Source organism: Anas platyrhynchos, chromosome 27, assembly GCF_047663525.1.
Source record: "Anas platyrhynchos isolate ZD024472 breed Pekin duck chromosome 27, IASCAAS_PekinDuck_T2T, whole genome shotgun sequence".
In the NCBI taxonomy this organism is placed as follows: Eukaryota; Metazoa; Chordata; class Aves; order Anseriformes; family Anatidae; genus Anas; species Anas platyrhynchos.
Window position 1 is genome coordinate 4,348,204 of NC_092613.1, and position 19,078 is coordinate 4,367,281.

Genomic DNA, 19,078 nt, shown 5'->3' on the forward strand with positions numbered 1-19,078 from the left:
CAAGAGCTCCCAGGACAGGTGGGATGCCTGCACACCTTCCTGCCTGCCCCGGCTCCCTGCTGCAGCCTCCTCACCATGAGAATTTGGGATTTGGGGTGTGGGAGCACCCCAAAAGAGAAGAGAGGAGCTGCCAGCAGGTCCCAGTGCGAGGATGCAGGCACGGGGAGGGGGACCGGGGTGCTGGGTGTGGGGATCAGGCTGTGAGAGGCTCCCACAAACAACTAAAAAAAAAACCCTGAATATTTCAGAAAGGTGTTTTCTCTCTTATTTTTGCTCCCCTCCCCTTATTCCCAGTCCTCCCCACCTCTCCCAGAGCTGCCCTTCAGCCCCGCTCCCGCAGCCGCCGAGCCCCGCGCCGCAGCCTCCCCAAACTCCGCATTTTTTTTTTTCCCGTTTGCTCCATTTTTATTTATTTCCCCCTTCTTTATTTTTTTTTTCCTTCCGTCTTCATTTCTCCTTCCCCTTTCCTTTCCCTCCCACTCCCTTTTCTCACGGCAGACCCCTTTACCCCCCCCCCCCCAACCCCCTTCCCAAGCTCGCCGCCACCGCCAACCCCGAGCCCTTGCGGGGCCGAGGGGCTGCGAGGCGCGGGGTGGCTCGGGGGGTCGCGGGGGGCTTTGCATTGATGCATTGATCGCCCATGGTCTGCGCCTGACCTCCCTGCTCCCAGGGAAGCAGTCTCCATGGCTACTGGCCCTGCTCCTCCAGAGCAGACTGTAAATTCCTGCAGGCAGAGCCCAGCCTGGGGGTGCGAGGGGGGGAGCCGGGAAGGAGCAGCCAAAGCCAAATAGAAAGAAAGAAAGGCAGGGAGAAAAAAAAGGGCGTTGCTTGGATGGGGCTCTCCTTTCCACTCCCCTTTCTCAGGTCCCCAGCACCAGTGCAAGGCGCCTGCTGCTTCCCCCCCTTCATCGCTGCTGCTGCTGCTGCTGCTGCTCCTCTCCTGCAGAACTGGAACTGGCTGGGATTATTTAGGGAAGGAAAAAAAGGGAAGAAGAAGAAGAAAAAGAAGAAGAAGGAGAAGGGATCAGAGCAGCCGCCAGAGAGAGGGCGATAGAGTCCACTTTCCTCCAACTGCCCTGGGTCTCCTTCCCTCGCTCCCTCCTCTTTAGCAACACCAAGAGCCCCAAAACTGAACCCAGAGCAGCTTTTTCCATCAGTTCAGTCCCCTTCCCTCCCTCTGCCCCACACACGGCAAGAAGAGAGCCCCTTCCTTCTCTTGACCCCCCTCTGCATGCTCAGCCTCTTGTTTCCTTTAAAGCACGAGAAATCCCCCTCCTTGCCCCCACTCCTGCAGGCAGACGGGGATTGCGATGGGAGCGTTGCAGCTTGCTGGATTTTGCACGCTTTTCTTTCTCCTCCACTCTGGAAAGACGCTGGCAAATAAAGCCGGTCAAGGTAAGAGAAATCTTCCCGGCTCGAGGCTTTGCTGGTGGACGTGCGGGTCGGCAGCCGGACCTCCTCTCCAGACCTGGGGCTTTACGCACAGGCTGGAGGAACCAGCAGCAGCAGTAACCACCAGTCGGGCTGCTTTGAAATGTTGCTTGCAGATATCCTGCCTGCTGCCTTCGGTTGGTTTTTCTGGAAACTCTTGAAGGAGTTGCATTTCTTACACTTTTTTTTTTTTTTTTTTTTTTTTTTGTGTGTGTGTGTGTGGGGCTGAACTCTTTATTTCAGGGCAGGGGGTGCAGAGGCAGAGAATGAGGGTGCGCAGACAAGTCTGCGCCCAGCACGGAGGCAGAAAGCCAAAACGTTGCTGTTCGGGGCGGTTTGGGGGTGCTGTGCCGCTCTGGGGGGGGCTCGCTGTCCATGGGGTGGGCTGGTTCCCATTGCCATGTGGGTGAGGAGGACGCGTTTCTGGCTGGGTTCGAGGGAAGGCACAGCGGAGCTGGTGTCTCGTGCTGGAAGGTGGGAGCTGCACGGCTGCACCCGCGCTTGTTTTACATCCGTGCGTGTTGAACCTCAAAGGCTGAGCCCCAGAGGGGTGTGCTGCAGGAAACTTGGGCGAGCTGAACGCCGGCAAACCCCGCAAAAAGCCTGCTCTGTGTGCCCACCTCTGGAAAAAGAGAGGTGCGTCCCGGCGTATCGTCTCAAGGCTTTGCTGTTTCCCTGCTCCTGCGCTTAGGCAGAGTTTCTCCCTGCCAGCCATACACACGTAGCTTTATGTACGGGGCTATCTATACCTTCGGTTTTTCTATAGCACCTCTATATTTAGCTCGGATTTTTCTCCAGGCACACGCACAGGAGTGCGCGCGCACGCCAGCACACACAGCCCTATGTGCATGATCTTCTTGGCTGTATCGAAGGTGTTTTTTTTTTTTTTTTTTTCCTAATTCACCGCTATCTGTACAATCTGTTGTTTGTTGGTTTTATATTTTTTTATTTTTTCCATGGCGTTTAAGTGTATGCAAGATTTATCCGAACCAGCTTTGGCTCTTGCCATTGTAGTAGCTGCGTGTTTATGCAGACAGCGAGATTAAATAGAGTGTGAATGAAATATAGGAGCGCGGGTTATAATTAAAGATCTCGTGCAGGCATTAGTAATAGCCACATACCGGCACCCTGAGCCCTGTCACTGACAAAGTTGGAAGGAATTTCAAGGCTATTGTCTTATCTGGCTCAAAGTGTTTAAAACAATAGACGACTTTTCAGGAGGGCAGTCTGGACAAGCACGGGGGAGATTTTCCAGGGCAAAGGTTTGGTGAGAAGGCGTCCGGCTTCATGTAAAGCTTTACGATTTAGGCTTAGAAAGGAATGCTTAGGTTTTTATCCCCCCTCAAATTATCTTTAGTGTATGCATTGCTTTCATTTCTTATCATAATATTTATTTATTAAGGCCTTTTGGTTTCCAGTTCCATTTAAGCCTGAGCCAGAATTGCATTAAAATAGCAAAGTAAAATTCCATCGTGCAGGGACTTGACAGATCGCTCTGGGGAATGAGCGGGGTGGAGTGGGGGTGGAGAGAGGTGAGCGAAATCCTGGGCTAAGTCGCCCGCTTCGCTCCCGGGGCGGCGCAGGCTCCTCCTGCTTCTGGGTCCCACCAAAGGCTCCGAGCAGAGCCGGTGGCTCCGGCTGTTCGAGGCAGCTGAGAAATCCTCGAAGCCTCTGCCGGGGCTGGGGGAGGCAGCAGGAGGAGGCTGGGGGTGAGGCTGGTGCCTGCCATGCAGCTGGGGCACGCGGGGTGCCAAGGCAGGGCGCTGCGCTGGGGTGGACCCGGGGGGTTTTGGGCACGGCTGAGTGCAGGGTGGCAGAGCCTGGGGATGCCAGATAAAAGTGTGCTTTGCCCAGGAACCCAATATCACCTGGTTTTCTCCATGAACTAGCAACATCGAGCTCTTTGAAGCAAGCCATATGCCTGGGTAAGGTGTTTCTGAGGAGCAAAGGGCAATCCCCCTGCTTCCAAAGGGTGATGGGGTACATAACCCCACTGCCCCCACCAAAGCCTTTGCCCTTTTGGGGTGCCTTTACCAGGTGATTGTCACGGGCTGGAGACAGCTCATCCCGCTCAGGTCAGGTTTGTTTTGCTGTGGTAATATCGGAGTGTGAGCAGGGCTTGCAGGCTCCTTCGTACCACTGCGTTACCCCGGAAAGCTCGGTCTGTAGGGCAGGAAGGGTTTGGCACAGCCGTCGGGCCTGGATGGCATCTGCTGGAGGACCTTGATGTCTGCTGGGTTTATCGGGTCAGTGTAGGGCTCGGAAAGCTTGCAAGGGGAGAACTGGTGATGGTATAAACCCAAATAATTCAGGGCAGGCTCCTGGCAGCCCGAGCACTGCAGGCACTCGGACGCTGCGAAGTTTTCCCTGCTGCTGCCATGCCCTCAGCTCCCCGTTTTTTGTCAGGGTGACACATCCCAGCCCTTCCTCCGTCAGCCCGTCCCACCTCCCGCAGGCAGAAGAGCAAAGTCCTGGTCCCCCTGCTCCTCCAGCAGCATCCCCCATAGGTGAAGCCACCTCTCAATGTTTGCCACCTTGTCCAACCCTTCCCTGCTCACAGCAGCCCCTTCGCTGCCAGCCCACGCGCCCTACACGAGGGGCTCGCTTCTCTTTTGTGGGGATGCACCTGCAGAGCCTACACCGCCAGGGCCTTTTTTTTTTTTTTTTCCTTTTTTTTTTTTTTTTTCCTTAAGGAGTATAAAATTTTCCAATTGCAGCATGGAGATGCCGTTTGATTCCCCTCCCATCTCTGCCGAACCTCCTCCCCCTTGGCCTCCGCTTTCCTCCCTCTCCTGCATTCACAGTGTGCGACTGTTGTGCCTGTCCCCTCCGCCCCTCTGAAATATGAAATGTAAAACTGTAAACATTTCAACATGCAGCAGTTCAAAGGAGATCTTTGACTGAGGGCGTCTAACATGCCTGTACTTAGATTAAAAAGGGGAGGGGGGTGGGAAGGAGGGAAGAAGAGTTTTTTTGTAACTGCCAACGGGAGTATAAATATTCAGACACCTCGAGTCCTCCAGTGCGGAGATGGATTGCTGTCTCCAAGCAGCTCGGGATTTTTATATATCTTTTTATTTTTTTTAATTTTAGTTTTATATAGATTTTTCCTTTGCAGACAGTTGCACCGGAGTGATCCATTTAGGAAAAAAAAAAAAAAAAAAAAAAAAAAAGTATGCATGAATAACCTTACCCTTCGCTTTCAAAATTATAAGTCCCCCGAGAGGCGTTAGGAGAAGCCCGGGATGGCAAATAAAGTTTGCTCTGTCTCGCGCTGTCCAAGGACGCCCGGCCGCGTTTCGGTGAGGCCATCCCTGCCGGAGATGTTGTAATTGTTGCTCCCCAAACAGAAAACAAACAAACACATTTTTGGAAGGCGAAGCTTGCTCAGCCCGAACAGCCAAAGGGGCAGCAGCAGCAGCTTTAGGAGCAATCCCCCGAGGAGTGCGGAACCACCTCAGTGGGTACAAAGCCCTCGGGCTGCAGGTGGATGGCGGTGGGGTGGGGAGAGCTTTTCCACCCCCTTGCTGCTGCCCATATTTGTGTTTTTTCCTCTTTTTTCGTGCCCCACCAGCACCGCCACCCCATAACGAGCCGCACCCCACTATTTCACCTCCCCCTCCCCAAATACTTCGCAGGGAGCCCGGTTCCCATCCCACTGACGAACCAGCGCCGAGCACCTGAGCGAGGATTTCTGGTTCAGACGCTGCATTTTTGGCCAATTTGCCCAAACCGCCTCGCGGGGTGTCTGCCCGCCCCGTCCCGCGGGACCGCGGCCGCTCGTGGTCTGGCGGAGCCGCTCAGCGCCCGCTCCGCCGCACGCGGCCGAACAAATGATTAATAAAGTGCACCACAGTGTCTGAGGTGGTTATTAATACCCCGGTAAAAAAGAGCTACTGAAGTTATAAAGCTTTAATTTGGCATTAAGGCCCGAGTGGAAACTCCGCGGCCCTGCCAACAGCTACACACACGCGGCCCTATACAGACGGGCTGTTAATACGCGCGCCTATATAAAAACAAAGAATAAAACTAATTTTAAAAGAAAAAGCTGAAGCCGAAGGGGGAAAAAGGGTTGTGTTTGTTTAGGGGTTTCAGGGCGTTCTTGCCACCTTAGCTCAGCTTCCTCCTCCAATTTACCTTGCCTTTCAGCCTATGGATAAAAGCATCTTTTCTTATTATTATTTTTAATAACGAAACGAGGGAAGAGCCTCAACCCAGGCTCGTAAAACACCCGTGGCTGCATCCCCCGGGCACACGGACATCGCCGCGGGGCAGGGTTGGGGCACGGGACCCCCGGGGCACCCGTCCCCACCGCCACCTCCCCGCGCGTCCCCGCTGCGAGCCCTTGGGTCCCCCGTGGGCGCCGTCCCCTCGGCGCGCTCGAAATGGCAGTGGCGTTGCAAAGCGTCTGCCTCGGCTGCCTTTGAAATGGAGAATAAAGCTGCAGCTGGAGCGGAACGGGGCCCAACGGCGAGCGCTGGAAAATCCCACCCACAACGGAATAAAAAACATCGAGCCGGGCGCTGCCGCCGCCTCCTCCCGGGCAGCGCCCCAGCCCCACGCTGCAAACCCCCCGGGGACCTCGGGGCGAGCACGTGCCGTGCGCCCTCGTTAGCGTTAATTAGCCCCAAAATTGTGGCCAGGACCAAAGCTGGGTGCCTTCGGGTGCAGGAGGGACCTTGTGGCCCCCAACAGGACTTTGCGTCTTCATTAAACTTAAATCCTTCGCTCTGTGCAAAATCCCCCCCCTGATTTGGGGGATTTGGGGCACGGCGCACCCGTCAGCTTGCTTCCATTTTGGGTTGAAAAAGGGCAGTTTGATTATTCGTGCGGAAAGAGGGGAGAGGGGCCACAGTGGGGGGGTCTGGAGGGGCTGACCCCAAACCGCAGCCTGGGTTTGGGACCCTGGGTTTGGGACCAGAGGGGGTTTTGCGGGGGCGAGCAGGGACGGCAGCACCCGCGGGTTGCTTTTCCTTGAATCTCCCGTTCTGTCGCCTTGTAAATCGTGGCCCTCGCACCTCCGCAGCCGCTGGAAGCACCTGCAGGGCTGCCGCGGGTGCTTTCGGAGGAAGAAACATCTCCGGCAGGAAAACGGGGCTGTCCCGACAGCTGAGCCGTGGGAAAACGCTCCGTGCGTTGACAAAAATTCAAAAATTTGTTGATTTTTTTTTTTTCAGAAGGCACTTTTTTTTTTTCCTTCTTCACGGCATCATTTCTTAAAGATGCTTTTTCTAAGGAGCCAGAATTTTGGTGTTCTGAAGTTAGGATTCTTGCCAACACGGGGATGGCTCCTCGGGTGGCTGGGAGGGTATTTATTCACGCTTCCCACACACACACACTTTTTTATCCCTTTTTTCCCGTTCTCTAATCCCGTAACCTTTCAGAATGTCTCCAGCTTTGGAAAAATTACAGAGTGGCAAATTTATAATGTTTTCTTTTGTACTTTTGCTGCTGTGTAATCTTTCCAAAGTTAGAGAAGTTTTGAAGTTACAGAATGGAAAAAAAAAAAAAAAAAGATAGAAAAAAATAATTCGTACATGTGTGAGAAGGAAAGCCACGCATTGTTTTCTGTGTCGCGCAGGCATTGTTCATTGTGTTGACTTTGAGGGCACAGAAAGAAAAAAAAATATTAAAAAATAATTCTAAAAGAAGTGAGTTTTCTGGCAGAAGGCTGGGAAAATTTCAGCTACATGGTGTGTGATGGATGCTGCGCGTTTTGGGGGTTTTCAGAGGATGGAGGTGGGGGTTTTGCCCTCCCGGTGCTGAGCAGGGTGGAAGCACGACCTCGGCGCAGACAGGAGATGCGAAATGAGCTGCGCACAGATCTGAGCCACTGAAGCTCAGAAAACTGATGGGTTGGATTTGATTTGATCCCATGCAGGTGGTGCCTGGATGGGATTTCCCTGCTCTAGCAGGTAAAGGAACATTTTGCCTTGGGCTTGAGGTGTGCGTGGCAGCCACCAAATGCCCTGTGCCAGCTCAGACTGTGCGGGTGCTGAGTCCCAAAGCCACCTTTGGGTGCAGGGAGCTGCAAAACCCCAATCCCTGCCCTGGTGGGCTCCCTCAGCACGTGGACCTGGGTGTCCATGGGTGTGAGTGGCCATGGGGCTGTGGGCTCCGGGCACAGAGCTGCGATTCAGGAATTTGGGGTTGAAAACCCCTTCGATTCACTCTTGGCTTCATTGTGCTCATCGCGGTGCGCCAAGCAGCGAGCTCTGGACATCCCAAATGCATCCCTCTGCTCTGACATCCCGCAGGCACCGGGGGTCCTGGGGTGGGCACCCAGAGGCTTTGGGGTGCCGGATGGGGCACCCAGCAACGTGCCACCGCCGTCCCTCGATGTGGATGGAGGCAACCAGCCAGGCTGGGTGCCGGGAGCCGTGACTCAGGGAGCAGTGAACTTTACCCTCCCGTGGGCTCGTGCGGGTTTTTCCCCTCGCTGGTTGTTTGCACACACATTTGGTGTCACGGGATGGTTCCTCCGCAAGGTGAGGCAGGGACACGGCGGGGTGCACGTGCACCAGGGCAGGTTTCCCAACAAAATGCCAGCTTTGGCTGGGGAGGCAGCGAGCTGGGAGCGCTCAGCTCCCCAGACCCGCAACCCCAACAGGATGGTGAGGCTCCCCCCGAGGACATCGTTGGGTGCAGCGTGCCCACGGGATCTTGGCCCCATGGTGGCACCGGGGCCGGTCCCACGGGTGTCGGAGCAGGGTGCCCGTCCCCGCGCCACCCTGCAGCTCCTCGGCCGGCTCCACCGTGGTGGGTCAGCCTCCAGCCCGTGATTAATGGCCCGAGGGAGGCTGCGGTGGCCGCGGGCCATGGCTAATGTCAAATAACAAATATGAATGCGTGCTGTAAATATTTATACAATGCACAGGCACGTGCCGCCTCCCTGGTGCAAACGCAAACCTCTCCTCCCCCAGGGCGGGTGACTCACATCTCCCGGCAAAAAAACGCCGCCGCGGTGGCCAGAAAGCGCTCAGGCCATCGCTCCCGCGGCCGTGGCCTCCATCCTGGCGTGCTTTCAGGGCTGCTCGCCCTCCCCTGGCTTGCGAGGATGCGTTTTGTCTTCAGGGACCTCCCGGAGCGCGTCTGCTCTTTGGGTGCTGGAAAAACAGCTTTGTAAAGGCAGCTGGGAGCTTCCCGGGCTCACGCTCCTGATTTTGGGGGGTCCTAAGCTCTCCCAGGGGAGATGGCCGGGGGCAGAACCACGCGTGGTGCTCCGGGAGCGCTGCCCATGCCAAGGGGCTGCTCGTGATGCTCAGCCCCCTCTGGGGACACCCACCTGCTGGCTGAGCAGCCAAGCCAGAAAGCAGCCAGGTGAGCAGCCTGATGCTGCTAAACCTCCGCCCCACACAGCTGAGACTTGTCCAGCTCCTAAATGCCATTAAAACCTCCCCTCCCTGTAATTTGTGCTGGGTATCACCATTTGGGGTCACTGCCTGCAGCACGGTGCACTGGGTGTGATATCCTGTGTGCACCAGTGTCGTGAGGTGCTGCACCCCAGGTATTTGGGTAAGGGGGTGCCCAGGGGGGCAGTAGGGTGTCAGTGAAGCAGAGGTTTTGGCCGTGCCCCTAAGTCACGTTTTCCCCAGTTATCCCTCCTCGGTTCCCACTCCCAGGTTTATTTAGTGCGGTTCCCGTTATTTTGCGCACATTCCTCCGCGCCTAAGAATAGAAAGCGATGACGATTATTTGGGTGGCTGGTCGGCTCAGGAAACTGCTAATTGGAGACAGAGACTTTCACCTCTGGCTGGGCTGGCTCCAGCCTGGACTTTGGGCGTCTGCATCTTGTTCCCTGCTAGGTGTGGTCGGTGGCTCCTGGGGTGGCTTTAATGGGAACAGGGGCACGGGCGATGCCGTTTTGGAGCTCCCTGTCTGCAGTGAGCCCCTCACCAATTGTATCGGGGCTGGGTGCAGCCACAGGGAGCAAAGGAGCAAAATTCCTCCCTTTGTCCTTCCTAATCCACGTCCTGAAGCCTGAAAACCTGTGTGGCTGCCTCGTGCTCCTTGTTCCCCTGCCCGCGGCTCTGCCTGTCACCTCCTCTCCCTTTGCAGATGTGGATGAGTGCGTGGAGGGCACCGACAGCTGCCACATCGATGCCATCTGCCAGAACACCCCGAAATCCTACAAGTGCATCTGCAAGTCCGGCTACACCGGCGATGGGAAGCACTGCAAAGGTAGGGGCACGATGCTGCTGGAGCCCCTCTGATGAGCCCTGAGCCATTGGGGTGGGATGCTCCTACACCCCAGCCAGCTGCAAACCTTTTATTTCCTTATTCTGCCCCAAACCAGCCTGGTCTGTTGATGCTGTATGGGGACAGTGTGGTGAATGACCATGATTGTCACCGCACTTCTTCCCCTGCTCTGCATCTGCAGGGCTGGGGCTGCTCCAGCCCCAGGAGGGTTCCCTGGAGTTTCTTTGTAAGAAATCTGGGCTTTTTCCTTGCGGGATTTGCAACCCAAAGGGTGCAGAACTGTGAGTAGTAGCACGGGAAGTTTAAGGATGTGTCTGTGTGCGGCTGAGCAGGGCACATAAGGGAAGCTGGCTCCTCGGAGCGCAGGGTCTGCGGCAGCAGGGAGAGCTCCCCGAGTCAGGAGGAGTGCAAACAGCAAGGGGATTAAAGCAAGATCCCAGCGCAGATAGGCAGGCAGACAGCCTGTCCCCAGCACCGCCTTCGGGAAATCCCGGCCGATCCCAGGCCTGTGAGGGAGCTGCTCCCCAGGGGGACAGGCGGTGGGGGCCCTGCCCTGTGCCGAGGCTTTCAGAGCCTGGTGCGGAACAGGCGACGTCTTGTCCTCGCCACGCATCGCCCTGCGGGTGCAGAGCAAAGGGACAGCCCTCAGTTTTCCAGCCCTGCAAGGGAAATGGCCCCAAACTGCACATTTCACGGGGGTAGAACCAAATCTCTGCTCCTGCGTGGGGCTCGGAGCCAGGAGTGGGGGTGCACCAGGGGCTGCTGCGGTGCGAAGCTGGGCACCTCAGCACCCGCTGGTGCAGACAGAGGGGTGAAAGGGCTGCTGGCCGGTGTGCTGCAGGCCCAAAATTGGGATGGGAGAGGGGAGGAGGTGAGATCTGTTGGAGCAGAGCAGATACAGGAGCCCCGTGGTGGAGGGATGCTGCAGGCACTGCTGGAGCCAGGGACGCAGCAGAGCCCCTGGGGCGAAATATCCACTGGGGTGGTGACCGCGATGGGGCTGGGGAGAAAAAACAGCGCCGTGAGCTGCCTGCACCCCCTGCCCTCCTCTCTCTCTCCCCTCCGCAGACGTCGATGAGTGTGAGCGGGAGGACAACGCGGGCTGCGTCCACGAGTGCGTCAACATCCCCGGGAATTACCGCTGCACCTGCTACGACGGCTTCCGCCTGGCGCACGACGGCCACAACTGCCTAGGTGAGGGTCGGGGGGAGCACACGCGGCCGTCACGGCTTGGTGCCAGCTCACTGCCCTTTGGTGCTAGAGGATTTTTTGTACCAAGGCTTTGCTGCTGGTTAAATTGACCCCAGCACCTTTGCTTTTGGTGGGGAGCTGCGGCAATGCCAGCCTGCAAACCGCCGTGGTGTGGCTCAGGGCGCAGCAGGTTTTAGAGGGTGCAAGCACCCAGAGCTCCTAGCAGATGCTTTTTGTACACAAAACAGGGCACAAGATTCTTCTTCCCTTTTCCTTGCGGGGGCACAGGACCCCCGTGCACCCTGCCTGGCTCTGTGCTGCAAACCCTCTCCTTGCTCGCTGTGCTGCCCCGAGCGCACTGCATCGCCTCGTGCCCGACGAGCAGCAGCCGAGGGTTTTCTGCCCCACACATCACTGCTGAAAGGCAGGCGCCCCTTCCCTGCCAGCCCACGTGCTGACAGCTGATAACCTCCCCGTTACACGTCTCAGACGTGTTATTTAGGAGAGCTGCTGACAGGGGAGGTGGCTGACCCCAGGCGCGGATGCGTCCCGTGCCACGACAGCTCTGCGGGGACAGGGACAGGATTGGTCCCCATTGCACGGAGGTGATGCTGCGAGAGGATGCCCCGTGCTGGGACAAAGCCTTGTTGGATGGGAACTATCCATCTGCTGGGGTAGAGCGGGCTTGGAGGCTCCTCACTGCCACTGGATGTGAGGATGAGGCAGGACCAGCCTGCGGGGCTCACCCGGGCGCAGCCGCCCGCTGGGCTGGGTGCTTGAGGTCAGCCCCGCACCTGCCAAAATAGATGAGTTCATAGCAAATACGGTGGGGATGGGAACCAGGGAAGGGACCGGGTAAATAATCCCGGGGCCAAGACAAACCCGGCATCTGCCTCCGGAGAGGCCGCGCATCCTTCCCACCACCCCAAACTCCATCCGGCCGTGGCGGAGCCGAGCCCACGGCACAGCCCCAGGGCGGCCGCGCTGCCCGCGCCCGGCACCGCTTCCTCCCGCAGCACCCACGGGGGCCCGGAGCCACCCGCCTGCCCCCCCCCGGCATCCGCAGCGTGAGCGGCTCCGTGCTATTTTCTAATTAGCGTCTGCGCTGGGGTCATTAATGAGCTCATCACTTGGAGAGAGGAGAAGTGGGGAGGGGGGGGGGAAGGGATTATGGCCACATACGCTTTGCATTAGCTGCCATCACCGGGAACTTTGCAGCCTCCTCGGTGAAGAGGGAGATTTACACAGCTGGAAGGAGGCGCAGGCGGGCGGCCCTGCCTTCCCCTCTCCGGGGAGGATGAGCCCAAGGAGAAGAAAGGGAAGCCGGGCTCGGCGAGCCGCAGACGTCATGTGTTTACAGAGCGGGGCGGGAGGGGAGCCGCTGGGCTCAGTGGCCCCCGGGGCGAGGGGGGGACACGGGGGCAGCCCCAGCTCCCTGCTTCAGCCCTTCCACGGTTCCTGGTTCCTCCCAGGGAGGTTTAAGGGTGGCACAAATGTACCCCTCGCAGCCCATTTTGCAGACGAGGATGTCGATTCCCTCTTTTTCCCGAGGGTGTGTGGGGGTTTGCTCTTTGCTCGCTCTGGGTGGGAAGCGGGGATGAGCCCCAGGGGGGTTTTCCCACCCTCCTTTCCTACCCTCACACCGTGGCTGTGCATTTCCCAGCCTCTGAACGCCCCCATTTAGCCCTAAGACAGAAGCAAAGCGAGGTGAGAGTCCTGCCCAGCTTCTCTCACCCTGGGAGCAGCAGTGGAGCAGGAGCAGGACACAGGAGCCCTGGTTCTCTGCTCCCATGCCCTGCACGCAAAATAACCTGCAGGCACCGAGAGCTCCCCCGGGAGAGCAGCCCTGCTCCGTGCAACGGGTCCCTGGTGAGCAGGATTGGGGAGCTGGGCTGGGGCATGCTGGAGCCACCGAGCATCCCCTCCTCGGGCGACCTTTTGAACTAGGACAGGAATTCCAGCCCTCGTCCTGCCACGGGGCTTCTGGCTTCTGCCCGCCTTGGTTGCGTTTAATAAAATCGGTATTAGGGCAGCGGGGTCTCGTTTCAGCCATCGGTTTTGAACAGCTGCCTCCTCATTTTTGTGCCGAGCTTGAAGGAGAAGTCACAAGACGTTAAGCCCTTGTTATAAGTGGGGGATTTGAGGGGAGTTACTGGCATCTGCAGGACAGAGCTTGGCTGGGACGAGCCTCGGAGGAAGCCGTGAGCCTCCAGCCGCCGAGTAGGGTGTCTGGCTGCAGCCACCCAGCCTGTGCCACCGCTTGGTGACAGCTCCCAGCCAGGGCTCTGTCCTGCTCTGAGCATCCCCAGGCTGCGGCACCCTTGGGGCTCGCACAGTGCCGTGCCCCTGTGCTGCCCAGACATGCATTTAGCCATGTTTCTGCCCAAAAGCAAAGGGTTTTGGTGCGTGCCGTGTCATGGGGCTGTGCCGTGTAGGGTTTAAGAAGTGGCTGTCCCCAAGCTGCTCTCCCAGCTTTTCCAGCATCCGCCGCTGGCAGGGCTCAGCTTTCACCCGAGCTTTTGGCTCTGAAATGCCCGAGTTCAGGGGAGGTTTTCTTTGGGACAGGGCCCTTTGGTCCCCATCCCATGGCCGTCACCCCTTGGGGACAGGAGCGATGCGGGCCTGCGGCACCGCTCCTGCGGCGTTCGGACGGGCAGGCAGAAGTTTTCATCTCCCCCATCTCCTCCCTGAGCCCGGCTGCTGTAGGGGATTTGAGTCTCCTTAAAAGCAATTATCCCCACTCCGGGCTAAGGTTTCCCTGTTCCCCGTAATGAAGTCCAGGCGCTTCCCCGCTGGCAGCGGGGTCGGAGGGGCTGGCAGCGGGGGCGGCTGCGTTGTGGCTGAGCATCCTGGGCACAGCCTGCCCGGGGATGGAGGGCAAGGAAAACCCCCTCGTCTGCGGTTTGGTGTTCCCATCTGTAAAACGGGGCCACCCCCTAGTTTTTTTTTCATTTTGCCCATCGGCCGGAGAAGCTGTGTGGCCTCCGAGATCCGCGCCTTGATGTGCTTTGGCTTCATCCCCTGCAGCGCCAAAGCGTCCCCCTTTCTTCTAGCTGGGGGATCAGGGATGTACAAAGCAGAAACAATTTTTGCCGCGCAGCAAATCGCCCTCGCTTCCCCCGGCCGCTCGGGGAGCCGCGCTCATCCCCCCCCCGCCGCTGCCTTCCCTTTGCAGACCTGGACGAGTGCTCCGAGGGCAACGGCGGCTGCCAGCAGACCTGCGTCAACATGATGGGCAGCTACGAGTGCTTCTGCCGGGAGGGCTTCTTCCTCAGCGACAACCAGCACACCTGCATCCAGCGCCCCGAAGGTCAGTGCTCGGCGTCCCCCCGGCACCCTCCTTGCCCACCTTTGCGCTCCCCTAAGGAAGGACCCCGTGGGGAAACCCTGGCTGTATTGCTCGGGTCAGGTCCTGAGGGCTATTGTTGTTGTTTGCTCCGGTGGTGGCCATCTGGGGGGCTGCAGGAGACCCCCAAAGGGGTCGGTGGGCTCCTGCCATCACCCCCCTATGACGCACGGGTTTGGGACCCCCCCGCCTCGGTGCGGGGAGTGCTGCAAATCCGAAAGCAAATTTGGCGTGAGCGCGCTGGGAGAGGAGGCTGCAGGGCTCATAAACATCTCCAGAGCGAAACCCTTGCAGGCCCCTTAACGAAGCACAATGACACCAAACGGAGGATGTCAAATTCGTCCTCGGAGCGTTTTATGAAACAAAAGGTACCCGGAGATCCTGGCGCTGCCCTGCAGGACCCGTCCTCTCCTGCCAGGTCTTGCGCAGCGCCGATCCCTTCGCCTCGGTATCAGCTCTAAATTGCTGCCGTCTGGAGCAATCTCTTAGCCAAAATACGAGGAAATGAGAGATTTTTTTTATTTTTTTATTTTTTTATTTTTTTGCATCTCTGCTGATTTTTATCTCTGCCGCTTGGCGAAGCAGCCGGCTGTTTTTTGCTTTCCTCCTTCCTAGCTGTGCTGGTCCCTCGAGCTCCCCAGGGAATCTCGCCCTGGCTGGGACGTCTCAGCAGCATCTCCGTGTCCCCATCCCCGTGTGTGTGCGCCCAGGAGGGATGAGCCACTTGTCCCTTCCCTGCCATCACACAGGGACGCCGTGGGTGGCCCCGGTGGAGGCAGGTGCTGGCTTTTGAGTGGTTTTTCGAGCTGAGCATCTGTAGAGCATTGCTGGCCCGGGGAGGTTTGTGTCAGTTTTGCGCCCCGAGGTTGGTTTCATCCCTGCTGCTGGCGTGGTCCCCGCGCCCAGGTCCAGGAGAGGCTTCTCAGGAGAAGGAGGGGAGAGGACTGGGGCTGACCCCTGGGTTGTGAGCCTGGAAAACGCGGAGAACTGGGGCCAGTTGTCTATTCCTTCTGACTTTTCTCCTGCCTAGGCAGAAGCAGTCGGTGTTTGAGAGCCAACCCTCACCGTTAGGCTGCTGCCTTCCTTCGGGGGTCCTTGCCAGCACCGAGCCCCTCCCTTCTCCTTCCCTGTCTCATTCTGGCAGGCTTTCTCCTTTCCCTCTGCTCTTCTGCAGTCTCTCCTGCCCCGTTCTCCCTGCTGCTTTCCTCTCTCCCCCCTCGCTGTGAGCAGATGCAGGGGGTTGAAATGCTGCGGGGTTGGGAGCCCCCGGCAGCACCGTGCCCCCCTCCCGTACTGCGGGACCCCAGGAATTGCCTCCCCACAGCAGGGAGATGCTGGCACAGGCAGACGTGAGGTTTTGGTGAGGCTTGCGGGGAAATCTTCCCTTTGTGGCAAAAAAAAACCAAAAAAACAGGGAAGCAAGGCTGTGACACTGCCTGTGTGCAGGTGCACCCCGGGGTGCTAATTCCCTCCCAGATTGGAGCCCCCCCTCCCTCCCTTTGGTGTGCACCTATGGGTGCTGCTCGTCCCCAGCCCTGGGATGGGTGGGCAGGGCCCCAGAAATGCTCACCAGGTGGTCGTGAACCAGCTGTGAGCCCACCAGGGTGACCCCAAACACTGTGCCTTGGGCTCGGGTTTATCCTGCCCCTCGCCGAGCTCCTCCCTCATTTCACCCAAAAGTTTTTTCCCTTCATTTCACCCCCTGCACACCCCTGTCCCACCCCAGATGTCTTTCTGCCGCCGGGGACCGGTGCCGGCAACCTTCTGGAGCTTTGCTTTGCTTCCATCTCTCTTTTTAGAAGGAATGAACTGCATGAACAAGAACCACGGCTGCGCCCACATCTGCCGCGAGACCCCCAAGGGGGGCATCGCCTGCGAGTGCCGCCCGGGCTTTGAGCTCACCAAGAACCAGCGCGACTGCAAACGTAAGGAGCACCCCCGGGGCTGGGCACGGGGCACCCACTGCCCCCCGGTCCTGCTCTGTGCCCTCGTCCCAATGTCACAGCCCCCCGATAGCAGCCCATTTATCGAGCCTGCAATGGCACGACGGGGGATCCCGGGGGTGCAGCGTGCTCCGTTGCTCTCCCCCCAGCTTTGCTTTCCCCCAGGGAAGGTGAGCAGGGGGGGGGTGATTGGCACGGGAGGAGCGCAGGAATCCTCCCCGCGGGGCACGCGGTGCTCTCAGCCTGTCTGATCTCCTGCCAGCACCTCGCTGCCACTGCCAGGCTTGTCAGATGTCTATTTCTGCGTGGAGGCAATTTGTTTTTATTTTTGCTTCTCGCTGGCTGTCTGCAGCAAGCCTGTAAAACTGCTGATGAAACGGAGGGTTAATCCCACGAGCCTTTTTTTCCCTCCGAGCTAAAGGCAAAGGACGCCTCGCCTCCCCAAGAGGGCTGGCAGGGGTTCCCAGGAGCACCTGAGTCATTCCGCAACCCGCTGCAGTCTCGCCCTTCCCCTGCGTCACCGATCTCGTGCTCCTTGGGTCCCTTTCCACCAGGCCCACCGGTGGAAAAATCTGCCAAAAACAAATATATAAATAAAGGAACAAATCAGGGCTTGCATCTTGCAAGATCCTGCAGGGAAAGCTGTGAAGGGCTTTAGAAATTATCCAAGAGGGAGGACTTGGCTGAGGTTTTCCATGCCACCTTTACGCTGCCCTTTGGTGCGTGCCCAGCCTGGGGGGGGTGTTGGGGACGAGAGGGGCCACGTCCCCCCGGTGACCGCTGCTCTTTGCCTTCGGCAGTGACCTGCAACTATGGGAACGGTGGCTGCCAGCACACCTGCGATGACACCGACCAGGGCCCCAAATGTGGCTGCCACGTCAAGTTCCTGCTGCACTCCGACGGCGTGACCTGCATCGGTAGGTGCCAGCGTCGCCTGCCGCACCGCGGGGCTCGCGCTCACCCCAGGCGTTTCGGTCTTGGCTGGATGAAGGATTTCTTCGTGGTTTTGGGCTGGGGCGCTTCTTTTTGGCTTGGAGTTAAAGGGGTGAGGTCAGAGCTGCTCGGTGATGAGGTTAAAGGGGTGAGGTCAGAGTTTCTCGGTGATGCCGCGTGCACCCACAAGGCGCAGCGATGCGTTGCCACGCCACCGCGGGGAGAGAAAGTGGCTTCAGGGAGGTTTGAGGGGACACGTGGGGACAGGCTGGTGTGCCAGAGTCCCCGCCTGCCTTCATGCTCCTTGGGGGAAGAGGGGTGGCGTTGTCACTGTCACCTGGGTGCCACTACTTGCCCTAGTGCTCGCTGCCGGGGAGGCACACGGAGGGGACAGATTTGGATGCGGTGTGATCGGTTCCAACTTGGCACTGCGGGGTCTCGGCTCAGGAACAATTGTCTTAAAAAAAAAAAAAACAACACAAAAACACCAACCCGACAACCCAACCACCCCAAAATTGTCCTTTTCCTGTGTGTGTTTTCAAATTGTAAAACACCAAGCAGAGATAGAAGCTTTACTGGTTTCATATGCTCGCGCTGCTGAACAGCTGATTCGATTTAAAAAAATGTTACGTTTGGGGAGTGATTAAGTCTGCAAATTGCTCTAGACATTTTAGTTCTTCTTGCAAAATAAAATTAAAAAAAAAGAAAAAGCAGTTGAAAGCAACTGAAAGCAGCAGTGAGGTTTTGGCTGCTCCCGTCCCCGCTGTGCCTGCACTGGGGACGCTTTGCGCTCCCCGGAGCCAGCCCCTCTGAGTGCCACCACATTCGTGTCACTGCTGTCACCCTGTCACTTCATGTCACTGCTGTCCCCCTGCCTGCTCCGTGGTTAATCCCAGCCCCTCCTGGCTGCTTGCAGATGCCCCTCCTGCCCCAGAGCAGCAGGGAGCTGAGCGATGTTGGCTCCTGTGAATGCGTCTTTGCCCTTCCTGCTGCATCCCGTCCCACCTCGGCACCTGGCAGGGACCTCCCCAGGAGCCCGTGGGGACGTTGCTGTGCTCAGGGAGGTGACAGCTCCTCCTGTGCAGCTCTCCTTGAGTGATTTTTGCAGCCCGGGGTGCCTCTGCTCTTGTATTTGCCCTGTGTGGGGCTCCCTGTGCGTGTGTGCGTGTGTTTGGCTGTGGCGATGCGGGGACTCGGGGCACCAAAATGATGCTACCGGGTGAGAGCAGCTGGTGACCTGGGAGATGCCCAAAAGGGATCTGGTTTCTGGAGGGCCTCAGAGCCCCAGGTACAGGTGTATGAGTGGGATTTCTGTGTTTTATAAAATCACTCATCCTTCCTGCGAGCCTTGGCCAAAATCTCCCCCTCCATCCCCAATCTGAGCCCCGGGGAGACCTCTCCCACCTCTTCCAGTGCATCCCCATGAGCTCTCCTCCCACCCAACCTTGCCAGGGGGAAATTAAGGACCGTGACCGAGAGTTTTCAGAGCAGAATCAGCTCAAAATCCCCCAGCTGCTTCTGATCCCGTCCCTGCAGCGCTGGGTGCTGCTGCCCCATCTCCCTGCACCACGGGACAGCCCCGTTCCGCTCCGTGGCCACCCCGGGGGGGTCCTGGACCCCAACCCCAGCAGGACCAGGGCAGGATTGTGCCCTGGGGAAGCCCAGCCGACAGATTTACGGCCGAGACGGGGGCCGAGGTACCTGCTCGGATATTTATAACCGCCCGGCTTTGTTTTACGGCTGGGGCTCGGCGAACAGCCTGCCCCGCTCTCCCAGCGCCCCGGTGCTCCCAGCGCTGCCCCCTCCCCTCTTCTCCTTCTCCATTTCCTCCGAAATATTTCATCGTTTCAAGGGGAATAAAGTTTCCAGCGAGGGGAACGCAAACTCTCTCCCCGGGCTGCGGGCTTTGAAATCGAACGCGGTGCGTTTGATGGGCTGCTGGGGCAGGCCCCCGGCCCAGGTTCCCTTCAGATCACACCACGCGGCAGGAAGCACGAGCAGCCCCTCTGAGTGGCAGTTTCATTAGGCCACGGCC

The 19,078-nt window shown here is 58.2% G+C and overlaps 1 protein-coding gene across 8 annotated transcripts in view; it reads left to right on the forward strand.

Annotated features, from left to right (window-relative positions):
• Positions 1–618: 618 nt before the first annotated feature.
• SCUBE3 (signal peptide, CUB domain and EGF like domain containing 3) overlaps positions 619–19,078 on the forward strand; it is a 35,864-nt gene continuing 17,404 nt past the window's right edge. For 4 of the 8 annotated variants that reach the window (XM_072028321.1, XM_072028322.1, XM_072028324.1 and 1 more), the window contains exons 1-6: positions 619–1,395; positions 9,490–9,612; positions 10,699–10,824; positions 13,997–14,131; positions 15,967–16,092; positions 16,911–17,027. In XM_072028321.1, coding sequence (XP_071884422.1) covers positions 1,311–1,395; positions 9,490–9,612; positions 10,699–10,824; positions 13,997–14,131; positions 15,967–16,092; positions 16,911–17,027 — 712 coding nt within the window. In that variant the 5' untranslated portion in view covers positions 619–1,310. The remainder of the gene's footprint in view (positions 1,396–9,489; positions 9,613–10,698; positions 10,825–13,996; positions 14,132–15,966; positions 16,093–16,910; positions 17,028–19,078) is intronic. The other 4 variants (XM_072028326.1, XM_072028327.1, XM_072028323.1 and 1 more) reach the window with 3 other exon arrangements.